Source organism: Ursus americanus, chromosome 12 (genome assembly GCF_024610735.1).
Source record: "Ursus americanus isolate L20-20 chromosome 12, mUrsAme1.1.p, whole genome shotgun sequence".
NCBI lineage: Eukaryota > Metazoa > Chordata > Mammalia > Carnivora > Ursidae > Ursus > Ursus americanus.
Window position 1 is genome coordinate 61,230,634 of NC_142138.1, and position 23,808 is coordinate 61,254,441.

The following is a 23,808-nucleotide window of genomic DNA, read 5'->3' on the forward strand; positions in this document are numbered from 1 at the left end:
GCTTCCTGAGTTCCACCAGTGCACCTGCTGACTTCCTTGCAGTTTCCTAATGAGTTTGATGGGCACCCCACATGGCTCCCCAGATTTCAGCAATATTCCCCGCAAGTAGTTTCCTACTGGGTTTCTGGCAGGTCCAGCCAGTGTCCCAGATGGTTTTCTAGGAAGTTCGAAACAGCCCCCACCACAGGCAGCTTGCTGGTGAATTTCATCAGTATGCCAACAGACTGTTCCCTGTCTGCCAGCCTTGACCCACCAACTATGAACCAGATCCATCCCCAGGCTAGGACCACACCTCCTCCAAAGAAGTCTGAATCCCAGAGTTTGGGAGTATCCCTCCCTTCCAAGTTTGTTCCTTATTGGAGTATTCTCCCTCAGCTCTAGGGTGATACTCTTTAAAGTTCTCTTTTACTTCCTCTTAGCTAATTCCTTGTAAATAGTCACGTTTTATATTAAGCTCTCCTTGTTCAAGTTACCATGTTTCTCTCTCCTGTTTGGATCCTGATTGATACAGAATTGGTACTGGTAGGAGCCCCAGGAGACAGACCCTCCAAGAAGGAATTTATTTTTATTTTTATTTAAAGATTTATTTATTTATATGACAGAGAGACAGCCAGTGAGAGAGGGAACACAAGCAGGGGGAGTGGGAGAGGAAGAAGCAGGCTCCCAGCGGAGGAGCCTGATGCGGGGCTCGATCCCATAACGCCTGGATCATGCCTTGAGCCGCAGGCAGACGCTTACCAACTGAGCTACCCAGGCACCCCCCTCCAGGGAGGAATTTTAAATGTGGTTGTGTTCTCGGGCTTGAGCACAATGCCACGTTCCTTCCAGTGGGAAGTAGGATGGTCGTGATTCATGACAAGAAGTGGCATCACAATGTAATCACAGTATCAACTGTGGTTGATCGAGGTGAAGTGCTAGCTGCATCAAGGACCTTGGGAACCCAAATGACTGCTGCCCTTGACCTTTTTGGCAGAGGAATGATGGTTACAAACACCATGGCGTGGAATGGATTCTCCTGAGGGTACCAAGCACTTTAAAAATCACCTGGTTATTATTATTATAAACCAATAAAACAAGGCTATAATAACACTTTTCAACACTTATCGCTACCTGATACAGACATTTGCTAATAGAAAACAGTAAAAGAAGGAAACATTAATACAAAATAAAGGCCAAATAAAAATCAGTTGAAAGTTTGAAAGATAAATCCACACATTATTATTTGAAATTTTCACTCCTAAAATGAAATTGTAAAGTACAAAAAAGTATCATTTGTATTATTTGATAGTTTTGACTTTGGTAACAAGTATTCCAGACATTAAAAAAAAAAAAATTCTTGTTGCCTTGATAGGCCTCAAATTGTTAAGTTTGTGTCCAAAAACGTCTTCAGATCGGGCATTAGTCATTGGTCATTTGAATAAGCTCGTTTTCTTTTTTTAATGGTGAAAATATGTTGTCTCCTTGCCCTGATTTTGGTTTTGCCTTTGGAATCTGTATTGCTTTTACTTCAGATTATACACCAGTTTCTGATTTCAGGTTGGAGTGTTCCACAATAACGTTCACTTCTCTCTGCATTTCTTCTATTAAAGGATTTACAAAGCACTGAAACTCATAGCATATACTCAAACAGTGGAAAATGCCAAAGGACATTGCTGGGTAGTATTCAAATAGCATTCAGATCCCCCTTCAAGGTTAACGTCATTACATAGAATCACACATCAGAACTGCCAATTTAAGGACTTATTTAGCCTTCAACGCCTGTGATTTTGGGAGCCTACCACTCATAGGATTTATATAAAGTATAAATGCATCTAACCACGCTAATATTGTATTTGCAAGAAGGACTCACTGTTAGCACAGAGGGCCTTGACCTCACACTTGTAGCTTGGGAACAGCTGCAAGTAAGACTGACGAGTGGATTGTGACTGCTGCTGTCCCACGTGCTTCTGTGCTGGTGCCTGGAAATGTCAACTTGACCATTCGGTTTCACTTGTCAGTGTTTTCTGCTCTTGCTTTCAGTTGATGTCTTTAGAGTCCTTCAAATCAGTAACAGTTCTATGTCAGATGATTAAGCTTTAATTCTCCCAGGAGAATTATAATATTTTTTCTCCTCATCTTCCCTATCAACTGATTTTTCTGGGGATTTAGAAAAAATAAATTGGCCAAGAGACTTCAAGGAAGAATTGCTACGTGGAAATGCTGATCTAAATCAACTGTAGCTCTCATCTAGGAGTTGGTGAGAATGCAAAGTATATTTACTTTGGGACATTTTCTTTTAAACATACACTTACCATATGACCCAGCATTTCCACTCCTAGGTTTTAACTCAACATAAATTTAAATGTATGTCCACCCAAGGACTTGTAAGTTTATAGCTGCTTTATTTATAATGTCCCAAATCTGGAACCAGCCCAAATGCCCATCGATGGTGAACACATAATCAAATTTTGGTATATCTGTACGATAGAATACCACTTAGCAATAAAAGGCTATTGAACCACATCATGGCTAGATCTCAGAAGCATCATGTCAAGTGAAGAGGCCAAGTAGAAACCACTACTGGAATCAGTGTATGATTCTATGTATATGAGATTCTGTTAAACACGAAACTACAGTGACAGCAGATCAGCAGCTGCCACAGGGTCAGAAGAAGACCTTTAGGAGTGATGAGTCCCAAGACTCACAGAATTGTACCGTCAGAATGAGTGAATTTAATTGTCGGTCAGTTATATCCAAATGAAGTGACCAGATAGGTTCCCACAATTGTTTTCTTTTATGTCATTAATAATTGACACATGACAGTTTACAGAAAGATATTTATAATAGCATGTAAGCATTTGAAATACCTAGAAATTAATCTCTAAAGAAGTGTAAAGACTTCTGTAAGATAAAATTAAGGGGCCATAAAGAAGATCTGAATATGCTGACCGATTTCTTGTTCCTGGATTAAAGATTCAGTATGATGGACACAGGAGTTCTCCTCAAATAGGTTAATAGAGTCATTCTAATCCCATAAAAATTCCAGCATTTTTAACCTATTTCTCTGACTCCAGGCTTTATATGGAAGGGCTGTAAATAGAAAAAAAAGGTGGACTTGTTCAACTATATACCAAGATATATATATATAATATATATAATAATTATAGCACCATGATAATGGTGCAGGAATGGTCAGTGGATAAATGGGATGTAGTAGAAAGCCCAATAACACGACCAGTTATATGTAACCATTTCTATATGAGATTTCTATGACAGAAGTGACATACTGATCAGAGGAGAAAATAATTAACTTTTCAATAAGGGTGTTGAATAGCCATCTGGAAGAAAAAAGAAGATGGACTACCACCTCCTGTCAGACCGAAAAAGATCTATTTTAGTGCATTAAAGTACTAGGTGTGAAAGGCAAAGTTGTGATGCTTTTCATGAAGAATATAGAATATATTCTATATTCTATTATATATTATATATAGAATATCTCCTGAGGAAGGATTTCTTCAACAAGACACAAAAGCATTAGCTATAAAGGAAAGGATTGATAAATTTGACGATAATAAAATGAAAAACTATCATTAAAAGACCATTAGAAAAGATGAAAAAAATCACAGAGTGGGAGAAGATCCTGTCCGTTCTGCTACAACTTTTGTTTCTGTAACACAAGTAAGTTCATTTATGATTGGTAAGTAGGTGGAATAATGATGTCAATTTAATGGAGGCAATATGGGTTCTTACTCCATTTTCCCCAGCAAGCCAGTGTTGTGCGTCATTGAGTAGCAGCAAGTGACAGAATATACAAATATAGCTGAATCTTGCATGCACCGTGCATGATGCCCATTCACCTCGATTTGGCCTCTTTTCTCAATTTAGACGTGTGCTTTATCCTGCAAATCAGTTATTGCTTCTTTTGCCTTATTTTCATTATACAGTAGCTCTAGTCTTCCTTATACCCCCTTCTGTCAAGCTATCTTTTCTTTTTTAAAAATTGTTAAAGACAAAGTATTTTATTTCCTCTAGTATTTTTATTAGGAATTTAAAATATCTTTTAAACTTAGTATTTTTAATTAGGGTTGTTAGTGATTTTGTTAGGCTCTGGTTACAAAGTTGCAATAGGTTTTGAGAAATCAACCCTGACCTTGTTTTCTCGGTAATCTCTACTATTTGGGGAACACAATTTTGCAGGAAGTACTGTTTCTAGAAAGCATTTTTTTAAAAAGACTTATTTATTCGTTTTAGAGAGAGAGCACAAGTGGGAGGGGCAGAGGGAAAGGGAGAGAGAATCTTAAGCAGACTACGCTGAGCACAGAGCCCACCGTGGGGCCGGAGACCATGACCTAGGCTGAAACCAAGAGTCGGATGCCCAACCGACTGTGCCCCCATATTTCACATTTTTGCAGAAACTCCCCCTTTGCAACACATATATCTGACAAAGGACTGCAGTGCTTTATCAATAGTTAAAGTGTCTACACTTTAACCTGTCTACAATTGGATTGTATCTTACAGTAGATGGAATCTTTTGATTTCACTTGCCAGGTTTTTTTCTTTTTTAGTGATAAAATAGTGGTGCGTTTTAGAAGCTGTTGATTACTTAGATTTGATGAAGTACTATAGTAAAGAACCACAAATCAAGTTTTAGAAGATAGGAAACCCAACAGAGACGTGGCAAAAGCTTTGAACAGTCACTTCACAACAGGAGAAATCTCTATGGCTAGTAAATATTTGAAAAAGAACATAAATCATCACTGATCTCATAAATCAGTTGCACATTAAATACACAGTGAGATGCCTTCACATGTTGGCAGAGTTTAAAAACCTGGCAAGTGTTAATGTGGACATAAAAGGATGTATATGGCGTGATTCCATTCATATGAAGTTACAAAAGAGGCAAAACTAAGCTGTGTTGCTTAGGAATGGATTACCTAGTGGGTTAAAAGAAAAAACATTTTAAAGAAGAAAGGAAATCATCACCACAAATGTCAAGATGGTAGGTACTTTTAGGGGTGGGGGGAAGGAGAGATTTATGATTGGAGGCATGTATGAGGGGCTTTTGGTCTCCCGGTGATACTCTGTTTCTTCAGTTGGATGGGTTTGCTTTATTATTACTTGTTAAGCTTTACATATATGTCTTATGTGCCTGTCTGTATATTTCAGAATAAAACAAAAAGAGGGGAATGATCAGTTATATCAAATGTTGTTGATAGGTCAGGTAATATGAGGACTGAGACTTGAGCATTGGGTTAAGCAAAGTGGAGACTCCTGATGAACATGGGAGATTGTCTCAGTGGAGTGATTGGGGCAGTGATCTGATTGGAATGGGCTCAAGAGACAGTTGGAGACTGTGAGTAAATAGAACTCAGAGGAATTTTTATGTAAAAAGGAGAAATATAGTAGGGACTGGAGGTGATATAGAAAGCTTTACATTAAATATATAGAGTAGCAGCAGAATATAAAAATAAATTTTCTGGAATGCTGAAGGCACTAGGGTAGGGTAGATGAAAGGAGAGAACTTTTTATGCGTAAGGGATTACACATTTTTGGAGAGAGGATGTGAAAATTTGTAATACCTATATTTGTAGAGAATTAACATTTAAGCTCCTTTTTAAGTCTTGGAAATATATATGTGTGTCACACGTAACATTTCATATCTACTAATGGAAAGAATCATGAACATCACCTTGCTTAACACTACTTTGCGGAGAGAGAATGAAGCCCAGAGGGATTAAGTGCTTGCTTAAAATCGTACCATTACTAACAATCCCAGACTAAAACACAGAGTAGCTCCTGCCCCTTGGATCAGTGCTCTTTTTGTAGTATTATCTATGAGATTGTTTGCTCTTAAATCGGGCTTTTCAGGTTTTATATAATCGGTATATTTTATAGTAGAGTTTATTTGGATAATATTTCGATTAGCCTTTGCTGCATAACAAATCGCCCCAGAACTTAATGCCTTAAAGTAACCATCATGTATTATTTCTCATGAGTCCATGAGTTAGATGAGCTCCACTGGGACCGCTCACGTGGCTGCAGTCATTGGCACCTCCACTGGGGTTGGAGAGGCTAAGATGGCCTTACTCACATGTCTGGAACCCTGGTGTTGTTTGTTGACGGGGGCTCTCATTGTAGCATAACCTGGACTTCCATACTTGGTGGTGGAACCATTCCAAGAAAGCAAAGATGGAAGTCTGGACTCCTGAACTTGTACAACATTACATCCTCCACATTAAATTTTTCAAATCTAATCATAAATCCAGTCCAGATTTCAGAGGTGAAGCAATAGGCTGCCCATCTCTTGATGAGAGGAGGTACATAATATTGTGGCCATGTTTTTATATCACAGATAATTATAAATTTTAAATTTAATCATTAAATTTATTTTCCAATGTTAATTTTTAGTTAATGTGGAGCTAAAAGCTGTTGATTTGGGAATCTAATAATGTAGTTTAGCCAATGCATGAAAAAACAAAAATTTGACAATGACAAAAATATTTTAACAAAAAGAAAGTTATGTTTTCCAGCTTTTTTTATCCTCTGTGATATAAAACAGATAAGGAAAAGCTTATCTTTTTATAAAAAGTTGGGTAAGAACAAGGGGGAAAACTTATTGAATATGATCTTTGTTGCTTATAGTATTGGCTAAATCATATTCTGAGATTGTTACTATTAATGTTTTATCATCTTTGTGGATTTTTGTCATGTTACAGAATATAATAGAATGTAATGCAACTAAAAAGTAAGAGCAATTAATAATTTTCCATTAATTATAATAATAATAGCATATTTCCAGGTTGTGTAAAATTTGTGTAAAATTTCACATAATTTACTTGACAACTGTCTATATTGAGTACCTACTATGATTCTTGCGGTGTGCTGAGACTTGGGACTATTACTTTGAACCACGTCGACATGATTCCTTCATGTTCCATCTCAGGTGGGAATCAGGGAAGGTTCTCTAAAGAAATTTCTTAAGCCAGGATGTAAGGGATGAGTAGGAGTTAGCAGAGGTAAGAGTGGGAAAGGGAAGAGGAAGTCTTCCAGGGCAAGGAATGATTTGGACAAAGGCCTTGTGGAAGTAAGCAAGTGCAAGGAACATTAAAAGAACAACAACAACAACAACAACAAAAAACCCCCAGAAACAAAAAAACTATTATGGCTAAAGCCTAGAATGTGAAAGGGGTGAGGCAAGAAAGAACCTGAAGAAGATTTTTATGCTAAAGATCATGGGAAACCTTTGATAGATTTAGAGGTTTTTTGCTCAGATGTTTGTTTTAGAGAAGTCACTGGCTGCAGTCTGGGTAAGGGGCATAGCCAGGGAGAGGTAAGGGTTGACCCTATGAGAGCAACAAAACAGACCATAGATCATGATATGAATTAGGTGAGCGTGAGAATGAAGAAAAGTGTATAAATCCTAGAGGTATTGAGGAGATAGAATCAACCAGATTTACTGACCAGATGTGGAGTAGAGGGAGGAACCCAAGATGGCGGACTCTCTGCCTTCGGGCCTGGAGCGCCATTAATGACTAGGGAGCCTAAGTGGAAGAACAGGTTTGGGAAGGCACTCTTGTGCAGGATTTGCTACAATATCCCAACTCTGTTCTGAGGCTAAATACTCGGGTCTCTTTTTTATATTCTCTACTATTTGAAATAATTTTTCTAGCATCAGTTCACAAAAATGTTGATTCATATTCAGTAAAATTCAGTCAAATGTAGCAATGTTGCCATAACCTGAATTTATACTTTTGATCTGAAAGATTTTACTTTAGTGTGAATTCCTTGATAGGAATTTACTATTCTGTTGCCATAGTGTATTTCATTGAACAGTGTACTTATTAAATTTTTGAAATCACTTGAAGAGAGTAACAGCTGAGAAGCAATATGTGAATACCTATCTTAAGCCTTTTATTCATTAAACTAAAATAATTTCATAATTCATATTTGTCCAAATTTTAAAACTATAGTACGTTAAAAGAACTTTGAAAAAATGTTTCTCTCTTCATTTATACCAGGGAAGAAAAAAATACATAAGGTAGCTTGATAAAAATGACATCTGTGTATACCTGAAACTGATATTGTATGTCTGCTATACTTCAATAAAAAAAAAAAAAAGAATAACTGTGTCCCCCAAAATAGGAAGTCTTATTCGTAGATTTAGCCTTCCTTCAGATGTTAAGTAGTGATTATTGAGGTAAAAGGATGAACCATTGTGTCTTAGAAAGTTAAGCTTCCTTTGACACTAGAATTCTTTTAGCGTTTGTGGTTTGAATTTCATAGCTATCTGTAGATTATATTAAAGTGTATTTATTCATCCTACATTATTGTCCTATTTTCACCTAAAAATGTTACCTAAAATTTTCTGATCCTCATTCTAAAAGGTACCATATATTCAGTAGTGTGTTTCTCCAATGTGTTCTCTATAGACTGTATTTTCTATTAGTCTCAATATTTTGTAAGTTTAAAGCAACCTATTTTTTTTTCTTGTTTTTTTTCCTTAGGCACTACAAGGGCCCCCAGGGATGGGGAAGTACCAGGGGTGGACTATAATTTCATTTCTGTTGAACAGTTCAAAGCACTGGAAGAGAGTGGAGCATTATTAGAAAGTGGAACGTATGATGGTATGTCCCCAAATATTGACAACAGCAGCAACCCAGAAAACTATCTGAATGGTTGGAATTATTTCAAAGGAAATTTAATCAATAAAACGCCATTTTTTAATTTTTATTTTATTTTATTTATTTATTTTTTAAATTCTATTTTTATCTCATAATTTCCTTTATGGGATTCCAATGCATAAACTCTCAAGAGATTATTTTTTTTTTAAAAAGTTGTTTTCCGTTGGTCTTTGGGAAAGTTTTCTTTTGGTTAGCCTGTTTGTAATTTACTACCTAAAATGGGATTAAGTAACAAGCAGAAGCGTTCCATCATATTATAAAGCTGATTGTGAAGAATATACTGAAATCCTTCAAAACAGCCGGTTTGCATATTTCATAGTAATTCGTATTCATCATATGAACTCAACAAGTGTTTGTTGTTTGCTTTGTATTTGTGGTTAGGAATCCAAATGCTGTGCACTTTTAAAAATCTATAGCTCGGCTCTCTTGGAGCAAAGAGAATATAGACGGGGGGAAACAACAAAAATGGAGTAACTGGTTTTCTTTTCGTATCTCTTCTCTACCCACTTGGTCCTAGGAGATAGAGACTTAAGATCAGTTTCAGTTCCATCCTTTGTTCTCCCTTACCTGACGCTCTTCACCGGCAAGCTTGTCCTCTCCCATCCACGCTATGCTTCTCCATCATTGCTTTATCATGCTATTAGAGTTGCCTTTTTCACGAGCTTGGTAAAAGCCGCATCACATCTTTCTCAGTATATCTTCAGTGCCTAGAGATGGTGTTCAATAAACACTAACCTTGAATTCAGCATATCTACGTATGCACTGGTGTTCTAGCCAAAAGAATAATTCTTCATAATTTCCCTCGTTAGCCGCACCCTGGGCTCAAAATGGTGGAGTCATCATTTACTCCCTCCTCTTCCTTAGCGTTTCCATCTGCCGGTCACTAAATCTAGTCATTTCTTCCTCTGTAACAGCTTTCACGATGCCTTTCTTTGCATTCTCACGCCACCTCGAAGGCTCTGGACAAGCTCGTGTCTGGGCTACTGCTGCTGTTTCTTCCCTCTGCCCAACCCGCCTGCCCATTGCTATCCTGCTCTCTTCCTCCCGCGCTGCTCGGCTTGCGTCTCTCCTCTTCACAGTCTTCTGTGATTTCCTTTTTGCCTGCTCGCTTGGCCCCCGCTGCGCTTTCTGGGCTTAGCTCGCACAGCTCACCATTCATTCATTCATTTGATCCTTCTTTCATTCATTCAGCAACCCATATATTAAGTATTTACGACATGCCAAGCGCTGTCAGAGGGACTGGAGATACTCTGGTGAACAATACTGAAATAGTACTACCTTAATAAATCCTATATCTGAGTAGGAAAAGCAGTCAGGAAACAAGCAAAATCACTATAAAAGGAGATGTTATGAAGGAAACAAAAACAAGAGATTTAAAGAAAATAGTAGAAATGTCTTATTTAGCTAAGGTGGCCAATGAAAACTTCTGAGAGGAAATGACCACTAGTTTGGTTTTTTTTTTTAAGATTTTATTTATTTATTCGACAGAGATAGAGACAGCCAGCGAGAGAGGGAACACAGCAGTGGGAGTGGGAGAGGAAGAAGCAGGCTCATAGTGGAGGAGCCTGACGTGGGGCTCGATCCCATAACACCGGGATCACGCCCTGAGCCGAAGGCAGACGCTCAACCACTGTGCCACCCAGGTGCCCCCCCACTAGTTATTTTTTATTTTGATGCCAATAGCCTGCTCTCATTCACCTCCCTCTTGGAGGCAACCATTCGGATGTGATTAGAATGTGTGCTTTTGTTCGTATGCATTCTCGCTAAATGAGTCATGCACGCATGCATATAGTATTTGCTTCTGGACTGTGTTCTATATTGCATTCAGTTTTCAACTGAGTAACTCAGTTATTCCAGTGTTTTTTAGGTCCATCCATGTCGCTGCCCTGTATTTACACGCAATTCATTGCTTTTTTTAACCACTGTGCAGTGCTCCATGTTGGGAATTTACATGTAATTTATTGCTTTTTTTAACCACTGCACAGCGCTCCACTGTATTCTACTTAACCTCTCTTCTAGTAATTGACTTCCAGATTGCTTCCAGCACCCCCCCCCCCCATCACAGACAGAGCTGCAGCATCCTCTTCTTCTAGACCTGTGTGAGGATGTCCGTGGCACGTATACCCAGGGGCAGAATTGTCGGGTTGTAAGGTCTGCAGGTGTTTAATCTGATGGAGTCGAGGGAGCTGTGCAGCCGCATTCCCGCCAGCCGTGCCGGAGGGGTTGGCTCCTGGAGTGGCTAGAGTTAAGGATTCCATGTCCTCGTTGTCCCGCTTTATCATTTTGCCAATCTGATGGTTGTGGAAATGGTATCTCCTTTTAATTCTAGCTTCTCTGGTAGTCAGAGAGGTGGAACAGCTTTTCATATGCTCGCTAGTGTTTTGGGCTTCCACAAATTGTCTTTTCATTTGTTTTATACATTTTTTTTTAAATGGGAGCTCAATCCACATTCCAGTTTTGCGGACATTCCTTAGAGATTTAGATATTTATTTAGATATTAATGCCGTATTGGATATAGATATTTTCTCCTGTCACTTCATATGCTTGTCTGTGTGTTTCTTCGTTAAGCAGAAATCCTTAATTTTTGTATGTCAGATTTATCACTGTTTTTCTTAGGGTTTGTGCTTTTGAAGTTTTGTTTAAGAAGGCCTTCTCTGTCCTGAGATCACAAAGACATTCTTCCTCATTTTCCTCTGTTAAGTGTAAGAACATGGGAGATGACAAAGTGGCATATTATATATTATTAATTGCTGTTGTTAAGTTTAAAGGAAATGCAAAATGAAATGTACCATTTCACACCCATCAGATTGACAGAAATTTTAAAGTCTGATAATTATGGGAAGTGGAAACTCCCATATACTGCCAGCAAGAGTATAAAATGGTGCAGTCCCTTTGGGAAGCATGTTGGCAATAGCTAGTAAAGTTGAAGATGCACTTAACTCTGACCCAGCAGTTCCCTCTCTGGATGCCTGCTCCAGAGAAATCTTTATCTTTGTGCATATGTAGTCACATACCAGAACAGTCATTACAGCATTATTTGAAACGGTGAGAGAATGGAAACAACTCTGTTTGAGTAGGGGAATTCATAAAATGCATTTTAACTTGTTCATGAAAATGGACTATTATACAGCAATTAAAAAAACTTGAATCTACATGTATGAACAGGAACAAGTCTTAGAAATATAATTGTATAAAAGGAAAGTGGCAAAAGAATACATACAGTATACTGTTTGTAAAAACGGATATGTTAGAGAGGAAATGTTAGAAAAACCTTTTGAACGTTTTATGAAAACAGTGGTATTTCTGTGTTATGTATGCATATGCGTATTTCCTAGTTGTACACAGTGTGCAGGGAAATGACACATACCAACTTCAGGACAGCTCAGGGAGAGCATGAGGACTGACAGAAGTTACGGCCTTAACTGAACATGTGACCATGTATGTTATGTCCTTAAACAGGGAAAAAGGGGAGACCTGAAAGGAATCCGGCAATCAATCAATCAATCAATATGTTTCTAATACAATTGTGATTTTGTATGTATTTAAGATAGTTAATAGTTGGTAGTTCTGTCTGAAAAATGAAAAGACTTTCAGAAAAGAAAAAAGAAGAGGAAAAAAAAAAACCCTCCAAAACAGCTTCAAAAAGATGAAAACCTTTTTCTTTCAATAACGAGAGTCAGGATTCACAAACCAAATCATTTTTTATGCCTTGCTGTATCTGAAATCTTGATATTTACCAACAACTCAAGAAAAATAGACCTAATTTCCTTACAAGCAATGCTAGTTTTATTTAAGTCCAATAATTGTGTTTAAATAAGGAGGCTGCCAGAATTTATTATGAAGTCCTAAAATCTTAATGATCATGGGTGCCAATCAGAATATCCTAAATTTGTCCGATTTCACCCTAGAAAACAGTTAAAACTTCCTAGAGTGAGGTAATAATTACTAAGACTACACAGTAAAACGTGTGTCCAGTGTTGCTACTAAAACTACCGTCCTTAGGGAACGTGGATGTTTGATTTTTGTCGTGGAATGTCCAAATTCCTGGGTAGCATGATTGTTGGACACAATGCAGGAAAAATTGAGATCCTGGAGCATCCTGTTCCCCAACCAGCCCTCTCTTTGGAATGTTTCTGGGCCCTCTGCCCCAGGGAAGTGTGAGCTGGCCTCTTCACTGGGTCCTAGTTTTACTGTGGGCTAGAAAGTTTGCAGAGCCCCTCTGAGTCTGTTTTAATACAAATCTTTGCATCCATCTGCCTGACAGGGGTAACTCCATTTCAAATGTGGATTTGGGAGCAAGGGAGTAGTTGAGTGGGAAGAGGCAAGATGTAGTTGAAAAATTTTTTGGCTTGATTTCATTGTTTTGTCTTGCATATCTTTTTTTTATTTTATTTTTTATTTTTTTTTAATGATTTTGTATTATATTATGTTAGTCACCATACGGCACATCCCCGGTTTCCGATGTAAAGTTCGATGATTCATTAGTTGCGTATAACACCCAGTGCACCATGCAATATGTGCCCTCCTTACCGCCCATCACCGGTCTATCCCATTCCCCCACCCCCCTCCCCTCTGAGGCCCTCAGTTTGTTTCTCATAGTCCATAGTCTCTCATGTTTCATTCCCCCTTCTGATTACCCCCCCTTTCTTTATCCCGTTCTTCCCCTACCGATCTTCCTAGTTCTTATGTTCCATAGATGAGAGAAATCATATTGTCTTGCATATCTTAATGGCAATTACCGCCCAAAGTCAGATGTCCGAAGAATTTTCTTAATGCTTTTCCCTCAAGGCACACAGCGCAAGGGAAACTGATCTGTAGATTCGCCTCATTGTTGTGGTGGACAACCTATGCTTTTTTCACCCGGGACAAATAATTCATTATATACCCCATTAATTTACTTTATGTGACGAGCATCTTAACTGCCTCCTTGGGAGTCCAGGAATTGGATTAGAAGGTGTGATTTTTAAGATAAATAAATAAAAAAAGATCATGAATATTTTATTCCCTAACCTTATCTTTCGATAACATTAGCATAGTGGCTGATAAAAGGTCAAAGCTAGCAGGAGCCACAAACTGTTAATGTAGCTAGACCTTTTGAGTGCTTTTCCATTGTATTTGGCTGCCTACTGGGAACTGCATGACGAATTAAGAAGACATTCAATTGTTTTCTTTCTACTCTGGAACATTTATTTTTACTGCAAAAATTCCTGATCCTCAAGACTTAGAATATTAAAGTATTTCTTGCTTTCCTGAGAATAAGCCAATATTGAATTATGCTAATAATGTCTCTATTTGTTCAATAAATTGTCAAGTAAAATAATATAATTAGAATGCTCAGAAAACCTGAAAATTACTTTTACATAAACAGCCTACATTTCAGCACGCACTGGTTCTTAGCTTTATCCTTTACCCACATATTTCCTCATTTTACCAAAATAGTTCATTATGTTACACATCAGAACGAAATTATTTGAGTTCGTTTTCTCTTCCTTTACTCCCAGTTCTTAGGCCAATTAGCCTTACACGAGAGCACCGATGCATTTAAATTCACAAATCAGGCCCTAATTTAGATCCCATGCAAAGCAAGCCCTGTTGGAATAAATAATCTGTGTACATAAAGTCAACTTCCTATCCTTAGTACAAATAGTATTAAAAATTTAGATAATGTTAGAATATACATGGTGAAGGGCACTTGAGAAATTAGTTCTTTCTGTTCTTTCTCCCTCTTCCACTCCCCGGGAAGGAGTGTTTGGGCTTCCTTTTGGCCATTCAGAAGCCTCGGTATAAGACAGCAGCGCAGACATACACTGGATCCTCTCGTTATCACTCAATTCAACATCAGTCCTTTCAGCTGCTGTTATTTCGTCCATTTCAGGAAACTTCTACGGAACTCCCAAGCCTCCAGCAGAACCCAGCCCTTTCCAGCCAGATCCAGTTGATCAGGTCCTCTTCGATAATGAGTTTGACACAGAATCCCAAAGAAAACGAACTACATCTGTCAGCAAGATGGAAAGAACGGACAGCTCTCTCCCTGAAGAGGAAGAGGATGAGGACAAGGAAGCAGTTAATGGCAGTGGAGCTGCAGGTCCGTAAGCCGGCGCACAACTTCTAACTGATCTTCCAGGGCGACTTGAACATGACACCTAACTGCTAGTAGTCAAATCTCTCCCAAAGCGTGTAGAGCAAGTGATGCGATTCTGATTATTTTTAAGAGGTTGTGTGTGGAACGAAGTGCTGTCAACCATCTTAAAAGCTGGAGTGAGGTTGCACCAAGTGGCAGTTTTGATAAGTCCATAATAAGCTATCATTAGTAATAACATAACATGCCATGATCCCACTGCCGAAAAGATTTGAGGTTCCAAGATGTGAGAATCTGGTTGGCCTAAGTCATACTTTATAGGATATGAACAAAATACAGTTTTAAGATACAGCCTGCAACTAAAAATGCAGAGGGTTAGAAATATGCCAGTCAAAATTATCTGAAAGATTTGTTAGCACTATGTTGAGTTTAAATTCTGAATCACTCAAAAAAAAAAAATTCCAAACCTGACTTATTTTTCATTAAATGCAAAACCAACAGAAATTTAGTGGTGAAGAATCTTCGAGTACCCCTAAAAATGTCGTGGTGGCTTAGGAGATTCTTACCCTTCTTTTTTTTTTTTTTTTTTAAGATTTTATTTATTTATTCATGAAAGATGGGGGGAGGCGGTGGGGAGAAGCAGACTCCCCACTGAATAGGGAGCCCAGTGCGGGACTTGATCCCAGGACCCTGGGAGCATGACCTGAGCCAAAGGGAGATGTTTAATTGACTGAGTCACCCAGGCGCCCCAATTCTTACCCTTCTAATTGAGAGTAGAAGTAGGAAGCTACAGAATCACCACAGAACTAATCTCAGTGCTATTTATTGTAATATGTTCATTCAAAATGCGAGACTACAAGTTTCATGAGGGCTGGAAGTTTTGCTTGTTTTGTTCATTGCTATATCCCTTGCACCATAAACAGTGCCTGGCACAAAATAGGAACTAAGAAAATATTTTATTGATACCCATGAAATGAATGAATTTGATCACATCCCCAAATTTGCAGAACCCATTACCATATTATTTTCCCAAAGCATCTGATATTTTCTTTCATCAGCTACTCAAATTTACTATGTATATTGTATTTACTGTCTTAATATGTCCATTTGTGTCCTTCTCCAGGGTGTGGGTCCTGTCTTATAGTCCTAACATCTCACATAGTCATGCCACATGATATGTTTGATGTTAAATTAATTACCCCAGTAGACTTGGGTGTAGAGACTGAAAAAAGGCCTAAAAAGGTTTAGGTGAATTCATATCTAATTCTGTAGGGGCTGTTAAGGGAAATCATCATACAGCAGAGCCTTTTGATGTCGATGTCAGCTTTGTCCTCCCACAGAATTAAGTCTGTTACCATTTTTAAATGTTTAAGACTGGGATTAGAGACCATGAATCTGTCCCAATGTGGGAATTTGTATATTCTTATTTCGAGGGGGGAAAAAATGTTCTGTTTTTACTTTTTTTTTTTTTCATACCATCAAGTGCCATCTTTAATGTGTTTTTACTTTCTAATGCGGAGCTTCTCAGTGACCCCTGCAGTTCCTTTAGAGGGAAACCTCTCTGTGATCTCCATAGCTTTATGTCATGTAAGCTGGTTGCTAACCCAGATTCTGCTAACTTTTTGATGGTAATATTTAAGAGTGTATCCAAGAACGGGAGGCAGTTTGATACTGCCTCTCGTGTGTGGATACTGTAGGACTATGTATTTCTTTGTAAGAGAAAATATTCAGACTATTTTAACAAAAAAACTGTAAAAGGCATGACTAAAAGCCCTTAGTCTCTTCTGAATAAGTATTAACTATAGTAATTAACTTATTGAAAGTTGCAGAAACATGCTTTGTGTGTTCCTTTTGGGGACTAGAATTCCCACCTTGAAAAATCAGAAAATTGTTGGGAATGGAAATGGTGAGGGGATAGTTAAAGATTTATTTATATACACAAAAATATGTGTATTATTTTGTATCTTGCCAAAGGATTCCTGTGAGAATGCTAATATGCCCACGTAGGATGACATATGTTATATAATAACGCTAAAAATTTTTTTCCTAGAGATGGTTGTTACATAAACAGTATTTTCAAGTCATTGGCTATTAAGCGTACTCTTTTACATAGTCACTTCAAACTATGTTCAGAAAAGTATGAGAGATCATATAGTTGCTTTTGTTTTCCTCCAACATACTTCTGTCCCAAGATTATAACTCCCTTCCAGATTGATTTCCACATTGGGTGCCTTTTAATTTCTGTCACATTTTTTGCCTGGAGAATGAATCATGTGTTTTATTCTAGCCATGCATTCAACAAATATTTATGGAACACCTGCTAGGCTACTAAGTGCTAGGCATTTTTCTACCAGCTAGGAATAAAGCACTGAACAAAACAGACAAAAACTCCTGTCTTCATGAACTTTGCCTTCTAGTGGGAGAGAAAGAATTATCCAACATGAATGAATAGCATATGGTATATTAGTGCTAAAGAGAAAAACAAAGAGGAGAAGAAGGGTAAAAAAGTAGTGGTGGGGGGGGTGCCTGGGTGGCTCAGTTGGTTAAGCATCTGACTTTGGCTGGGGGTATGAGCCCAAGGTCCCGGGATCAAGCCCCATGTCGGGCTCCCTCCTCAGCAGGAAGCCTGCTTCTCCCTCTCCCTCTGGGCTCGCGCGTGGTCTCTCTCTCTCAAATAAGTAAATAAAATCTTTTTTAAAAAATGTAGTGGTGGCAGAAAAAAAAAAAGTAGTGGTATCCAACGTTTGCAATTTTAGGTAGAGTGGCAGAAAAGACCTCACTGAGAGGAGGACTTTGAAAGAAGTGATGGCGTAAACTCAAAATATCTGGGAGGAGAACATTCCAGCCAGAGGGAATTTTAAATACAAATGCCCTGAGGTGGGAGCATGCCTGGAATAGTCAGATAAAGGCAAGGAAACTGGGATAGTTGGATGCGGTGTGGACAATGCATTATATGTGGTTGGAGCAGAGTGATGGAAAGAAATAAAATAATAAGCAATGAGGTCAGTCAGATAATGATGGGGGTGTGTGGAAATGTATATGACATAGGATCTTATACGTTATTGGAAGAATTTTGCTTTTTAAAAAAAGAATTTTGCTTTTTATTCTGAGACAAGAAATCATTATAGGGTTTTGAATAGAAGACTATCATGATAAAGCAGATTTTAATATTAAGGCTCATTCTGGCTAGTGAATTGAAACTCGGCAGTAGGAAGGCAGGCATAAGCAGCGATACTAGTTAAGAGGTCATTGCAGTAATTTAAGTGAGAGATAGTGGTTTGGACCTGATGAAAATGTGACAGGGAATAAGTGGCCTGAGCCAGTAACAGTTGCTGACAGACTGGATTTGAGAGTCGAGAGTGCAGAGTCAAAGATCACATCAAGGGTTTGAACTGGCGTGTCCAGAAGAATGGAGTTGCCTTCATTGAGATGAGGTCGATTATAAGAGGAGTCCGTTTGGGCTGGAAAAGAGTAGTAGGAACTCCAGTTGGGATATTTAAGCTTGAGATGCCCATTAGACATCCAGATGTTGCCTAATGTCTAAAATTTGGTTACTGCTCGGGAATTCACAATTCACGCACTTCAAATTCCCTAGCAGTAACCAAATTTTAGTATTCTTACCTACCTATGGACTCTGGGACTCTCAAAGGATTGTAATATCACCAGCAGAGCATTATACTTAACAACAGGAAGTCTATTCAGTGTAATTTTTAAGAACTAGTATTATGTTAAAGGCCTGTGTTAAATGTGTGAGACAAGTTGGTATAGCAGTTCAGAGTGTGGACCACCTAGATTTGAAACCTGACTTTGCTGTCATTAGTATGTGGCCTTGACTAAATTAACCTCACCGTGCCTTAGTTTCTTCATCTATAATCTAAAAAACACAAGGGTGATAATCACAGGGCTGCTTTGAGGATCATGGGTTCTTATATGTCAAGTGCTTGAAGTAGAGCCAGGCCCATGAAAGGACTGTGTAAGCACCCCTACAGACATTGCTGTCAGTCGCACACTGACTGATACGTATTCACAATATTCCCAATTGATTCTAGTGTTGCTTTTCACTTCTCTCCCAGACTGGCGTCAGCGGTGCTGTGCTGGGTCACTGTCACTTAGCAGATGAAAAAAATTCAGTATGTCTATTTGATACTGCAAAAATGATAGAATGTGGACATAATACACAAGGAAATTTGCGATAAATGTTTGGTATTTTGTTGGAAACGAGAGCTGTTCGAAGGGAGTGTAATTTTACCTACTTGGCACGCTGTTCTGTGTTCAATGGCAGAAAACAGAGAGAGACATTCTGAGTCATCTGATTGGATAAAGACCGTCCCGAGTTATAACCAAACAAATAGCTCCATGGACTTCAGAAATTATATGATGAGAGATGAGAATCTGGAACCACTGCCCAAAAACTGGGAGATGGCCTACACCGACACGGGGATGGTCTACTTCATTGAGTAAGCAAATGTCTGTATCTCTCCTAACACACCCTGTCACTGGGACGCTTGTCTTAGCATTTCTTTATCCTCATTCACAGGCTTCCATTTCTTTTGTCTTTCTTTAAGAAGATTTTTCATACAAGTAACAGTTGATTCTTAATCTGATGATTTCCCTGGATGATATTTCATTTTTATTTGACTTGGATAAAAGAATCGTGTATTTGATTTCTGGTTTCATAAAAACAGGGAGATTAAAAACAGGTTTATCACCGATCATGAAGAATGTAGGCCCGGAGGGTATTTTGGCTTGCTGTGTTTTTAACCTTTCGATAGATTATCCAACTTATTGAGCATTTCAAGAACTACATCCTGGGGCGCCTGGGTGGCTCAGTCGTTAAGCGTCTGCCTTCGGCTCAGGGGGTGATCCCGGCGTTATGGGATCGAGCCCCACATCAGGCTCCTCCGCTGGGAGCCTGCTTCTTCCTCTCCCACTCCCCCTGCTTGTGTTCCCTCTCTCGCTGGCTGTCTCTCTCTCTGTCAAATAAATAAAAAAAATCTTAAAAAAAAAAAAAAAAAAGAACTACCATCCTGTGGAGGGAGTGCATATTTATTATCTGAGCTGAATATTTTCCGTTCTAGATATATTCAGGCAATATAGTTGAGTAACACAGGAGGGAAATACCACTGATCCTCAGACTCATTGGTACAATATAAATTGACAAACCCTAATTTATGAGAAAGCACTATTAATGTAAATATAAATCTATTTATTAGAGATATAAAATACCACATGTATTTGATCAACCTAAAATTTTATATGGTTTACGCCAGAGAATAATATGCCAATAATTTTTTTGGACGTTCATGATGCAGCATTTTTATATCCTTATACAGCTATAATTCTCATCTTTAAAATAATTTGCACAGAGGCAGAATATGAATGTAGTGAAGTTGCAGAATATAACAGGTAAATAACAATTAAAATGTTGAGGACTGGACACTACAGTCAAGGAACATATACTTAAAAATGAATTAGGGGTGGGAGACTTGAGTCTGTTTCCTCATTTGGTCCCAAGTTCCACATCCTCCCCATAGAGTGAGCATCTAGCTTTACCAGGTGGGGTTACAGTATTTAAAAGACCTAGATTCTGTGTGCATGGTATTCTTTTTACCATACACGGTACGTTATTGATTATATCATACACGTACATAAACATTAATGACAAGGATTATGCAAAGCAGACAAAATCAGGTATAATCTTCTTTATGGACAATTTAAGGGGTTGTTCAAAGGTGATTTAGACTTTTGACTTTCATTCTGATTTTAGTACTAAATCCCCAAGTAAGATTTAGAGTCATTAGAAGTGGCTGGAGTGTCATCAGAAGCAGAGTAGGAGACAGTGAACGTGACAGTACTTTATTCTATGAATGGGGATAAGTTAGTAAATTATAGAGAGAGGAGAGAATTTATAAAACAAATGCCTTTCTAGTTGAACATTATTAAAATGCAGTAAAGACCTAGATATAAGACCTGAAGCCATAAACCTCCTAAAAGAAAACACAGGGGCAAAATTTCATGGCATTGAATTTGGCAAGGACCTCTTGGATATGACACAGAAACTACAGGCAACAAAAACAAAAATAGACAAATGGGACTTCATCAGACTTAAAAAACTGTGCAGCAAAGGGAAGCAGTCAACGAGTGGAAAAACAATCTGCAGAATAGGAGCAAATATTTGCAAACCCATATCTGATAAGGGGTTCTTCACCACAGTATAGCTGAATAGTATTTGCCAAGGTAGCCGATGTTCTTGATCTGTGTGACCGCCGCTGTTAAATCACGCATCTACAAGACGGTGAGTCGGTAGCCTTTAGCTATGATGTTTAGCGTATGGCCCCTATGGGCATTTCTCTACCTTGGGAAATATTGGGTAAAATCCTAGCAGATTGTGTACATCTGCTAATTTAGCAAGAAAAATTTTGGATCACTGGAGCCAAAGTTAAGCTTTTCACACGTAGCGGTTTTGAATTTGGTTTAGCAAGATACGTACATGATTTTTCCCCCTTACAGTCTACATGCTGCTAAGCCTCTTTGGAGTCCTGATCCTTTTCATGTTGCTAAAATCGATTTAACTGGCTTGAGTGTGGAGAAATTATCTGTTTGACAGAATGGATAACGCAGACCTTCTAGAAACAACCCCAGTTTCTCCTATTCAGATTATCTGTTATTCGGCATACGGAAGTGTTTCTACCACAGTCTGCCCGCTAGTATCATACCTGGCAAAGTTTAAGAAGGGGTTGCGTGGCCTGATAGCTCAGGAGTTAGGAAAGGCCTAGAAGGTATGACTGATTCCCCGAAACCACTGGCTTATTCCTAACAGTAATTAATATAAAGATTAGGGAGTTTATCTCATGATAAAAACACCAATGAATGATATTTTGTTCACATTGTTATTCTCACACTACTTTGATAATAACTTTAATTTACATTTTGTTGTCTCCCGGTATATTTTCCTCCATGGTGTTTTCTTTCTTTAATTTCCTCATATTTCAGATGTTTGCACTCTATCACTGTCTACTCAGCAGTGTGATGGCTTTGTTTTAGCATTGTTATCTACTGCAAGGTGACACTGCTCCTTGGAAACTTCTCTGGCCTGCTGCATAAAAAGGAGTGTGCGCGAGGGGTGGAGAGGGGGTCCTTCGGTTCTGCCTCCTCTTTTCTATTCAGTATATGATCCATAGTTTGTAGAGTAGACTTTAACTGTACCCATCATTTTTACTTGCATCCTGCAGAAATAGATACTTGAAAACCTTTTATTTTATGAAACTCATTTTCAAGAACCCTCATGAGAGCAGAGGAATCTGTCTGTTGCCTATATCCCTATATCCCTGGTCGTCAGCACAGTGCCATACATCGCAGGGACGCAAGAAATAGCGTGTGTTTTGAAGAGAGGGAGGAAGGAATTCAGGCAGCACCAAACAAGGTTTTCAAGGCAGCTTTTCCAACTGGATAAGGCACAGTATGGGGCCATGTGCCCACCCTTAGACATATTTTTGACTGCTTAAGTCAGTGTCTGTTATTCTGCACTTGGCATTTTACCCCTTCCCTAGAGTCATCTTTCTCTAGCATTACCTTCCCTCTAGCATTACCCTTCCCTCTATGGCAGTTTCGAAGGAGCAGCCTGAGAACAATAGGATTATTGAATCAGAGATGTACAAAGAGCCTGTAGGACATAAATGTGCAAACATCATATACCTTCCAGTCACTTTTAATCTTTGCTTTTGAAATACTTTCCTCCCTCTTTATTTGACGGTTTCTAATTGAAATCTTTATCCTGCAGCCATAATACCAAGACAACCACCTGGCTGGATCCTCGTCTTTGTAAGAAAGCCAAGGCCCCCGAAGACTGTGAAGATGGAGGTAGAGATTCAGAAATCTTTTATACTGTATTTATTCACTTAATCCCTTCTTGTTCTTCTTGCTTAGATAGTGAGTTTTCCAAAAACCCTAAACAAACCATAATGTGCATAAGCTCGTAAGCAGTGGGTGGGTATCATATTCAACTGGCTGATAATTATGTCATTGCACCTAATTTTATGAGAGACTTTCTCTCTTTTTGAGAATTATGCAATGAAATGCTTGTTAAAAGTATTTATAAAAATAAATTGCCCTTTTGCACGTTTGTTTTAAAGATGAAATTTTCACGGGGCGCCTGGGTGGCTCAGTCATTAAGCGTCTGCCTTCAGTTCAGGGCGTGATCCCGGCGTTCTGGGATTGAGCCCCACATCAGGCTCCCTGCTCCACTGGGAGCCTGCTTCTTCCTCTCTCACTCCCTCTGCTTGTGTTCCCTCTCTCGCTGGCTGTCTCTCTGTCAAGTGAATAAATAAAAATCTTAAAAAAAAGAAAAATTAAAAAAAAAAAGATGAAGTTTTCAAATTTCTAAATAAATATTTTAATAAATGAGATACATTTTTAACCACAGGGTAGCCACATCATGGCTGTTGAACCTTCAAAAATATATTTAATTTAGTATCACTAGGACAGGTGTGTTAGTATTTATGGCTAATCTTTCATTTAGAGCATCAGTAGAAACTCCGTGAAAGTCTCTAATATATCCCACCCAACCCCTATCCACACACAATTTTTACTACTTAGTAAAAAAATTTCTTTAAGAATTCTTAGGTAATAATGCTGTCTATCTTATGTATTATACAGTTTTTAATAGTATAGTCTTACACATAAATATAGACTTTACCCCAACCAAAATTATTTGCTATGCCTTCTTGAATACAGAGTGAAGATGAATAAAATTTGCATTCCTTTTCTATCACTGCATCAGAAGTTGTTTACCTTTGTTAAAAAATGAATGGCTGCGAATGAGTTTCAGATAGTCCGCCTATAGACTGAACTCCATCTATTAAAAAAATTTAACGATTTATACATTTTGTTCAGCATGATTGCAATATTAAGAATTTTTCTAGGAACAACCAATTGAAAAATGGAATTGTTTTAAAATTGTTTCCAACGATATAAAAAAAAATTAGCGGGGCGCCTGGGTAGCGCAGTCATTAAGCATCTGCCTTCGGCTCAGGGCGTGATCCCGGCGTTCTGGGATCGAGCCCCACATCA

General features: G+C 38.4%; 1 protein-coding gene across 2 annotated transcripts in view; it reads left to right on the forward strand.

Moving 5' to 3' along the window:
- The window catches only part of MAGI3 (membrane associated guanylate kinase, WW and PDZ domain containing 3), a 233,105-nt gene that overhangs the window by 149,497 nt on the left and 59,800 nt on the right, over positions 1-23,808 (forward strand). For both annotated transcript variants that reach the window (XM_045801476.2, XM_045801477.2), the window contains exons 3-6: positions 8,484-8,603; positions 14,536-14,745; positions 19,022-19,196; positions 22,520-22,599. In XM_045801476.2, coding sequence (XP_045657432.2) covers positions 8,484-8,603; positions 14,536-14,745; positions 19,022-19,196; positions 22,520-22,599 — 585 coding nt within the window. The remainder of the gene's footprint in view (positions 1-8,483; positions 8,604-14,535; positions 14,746-19,021; positions 19,197-22,519; positions 22,600-23,808) is intronic.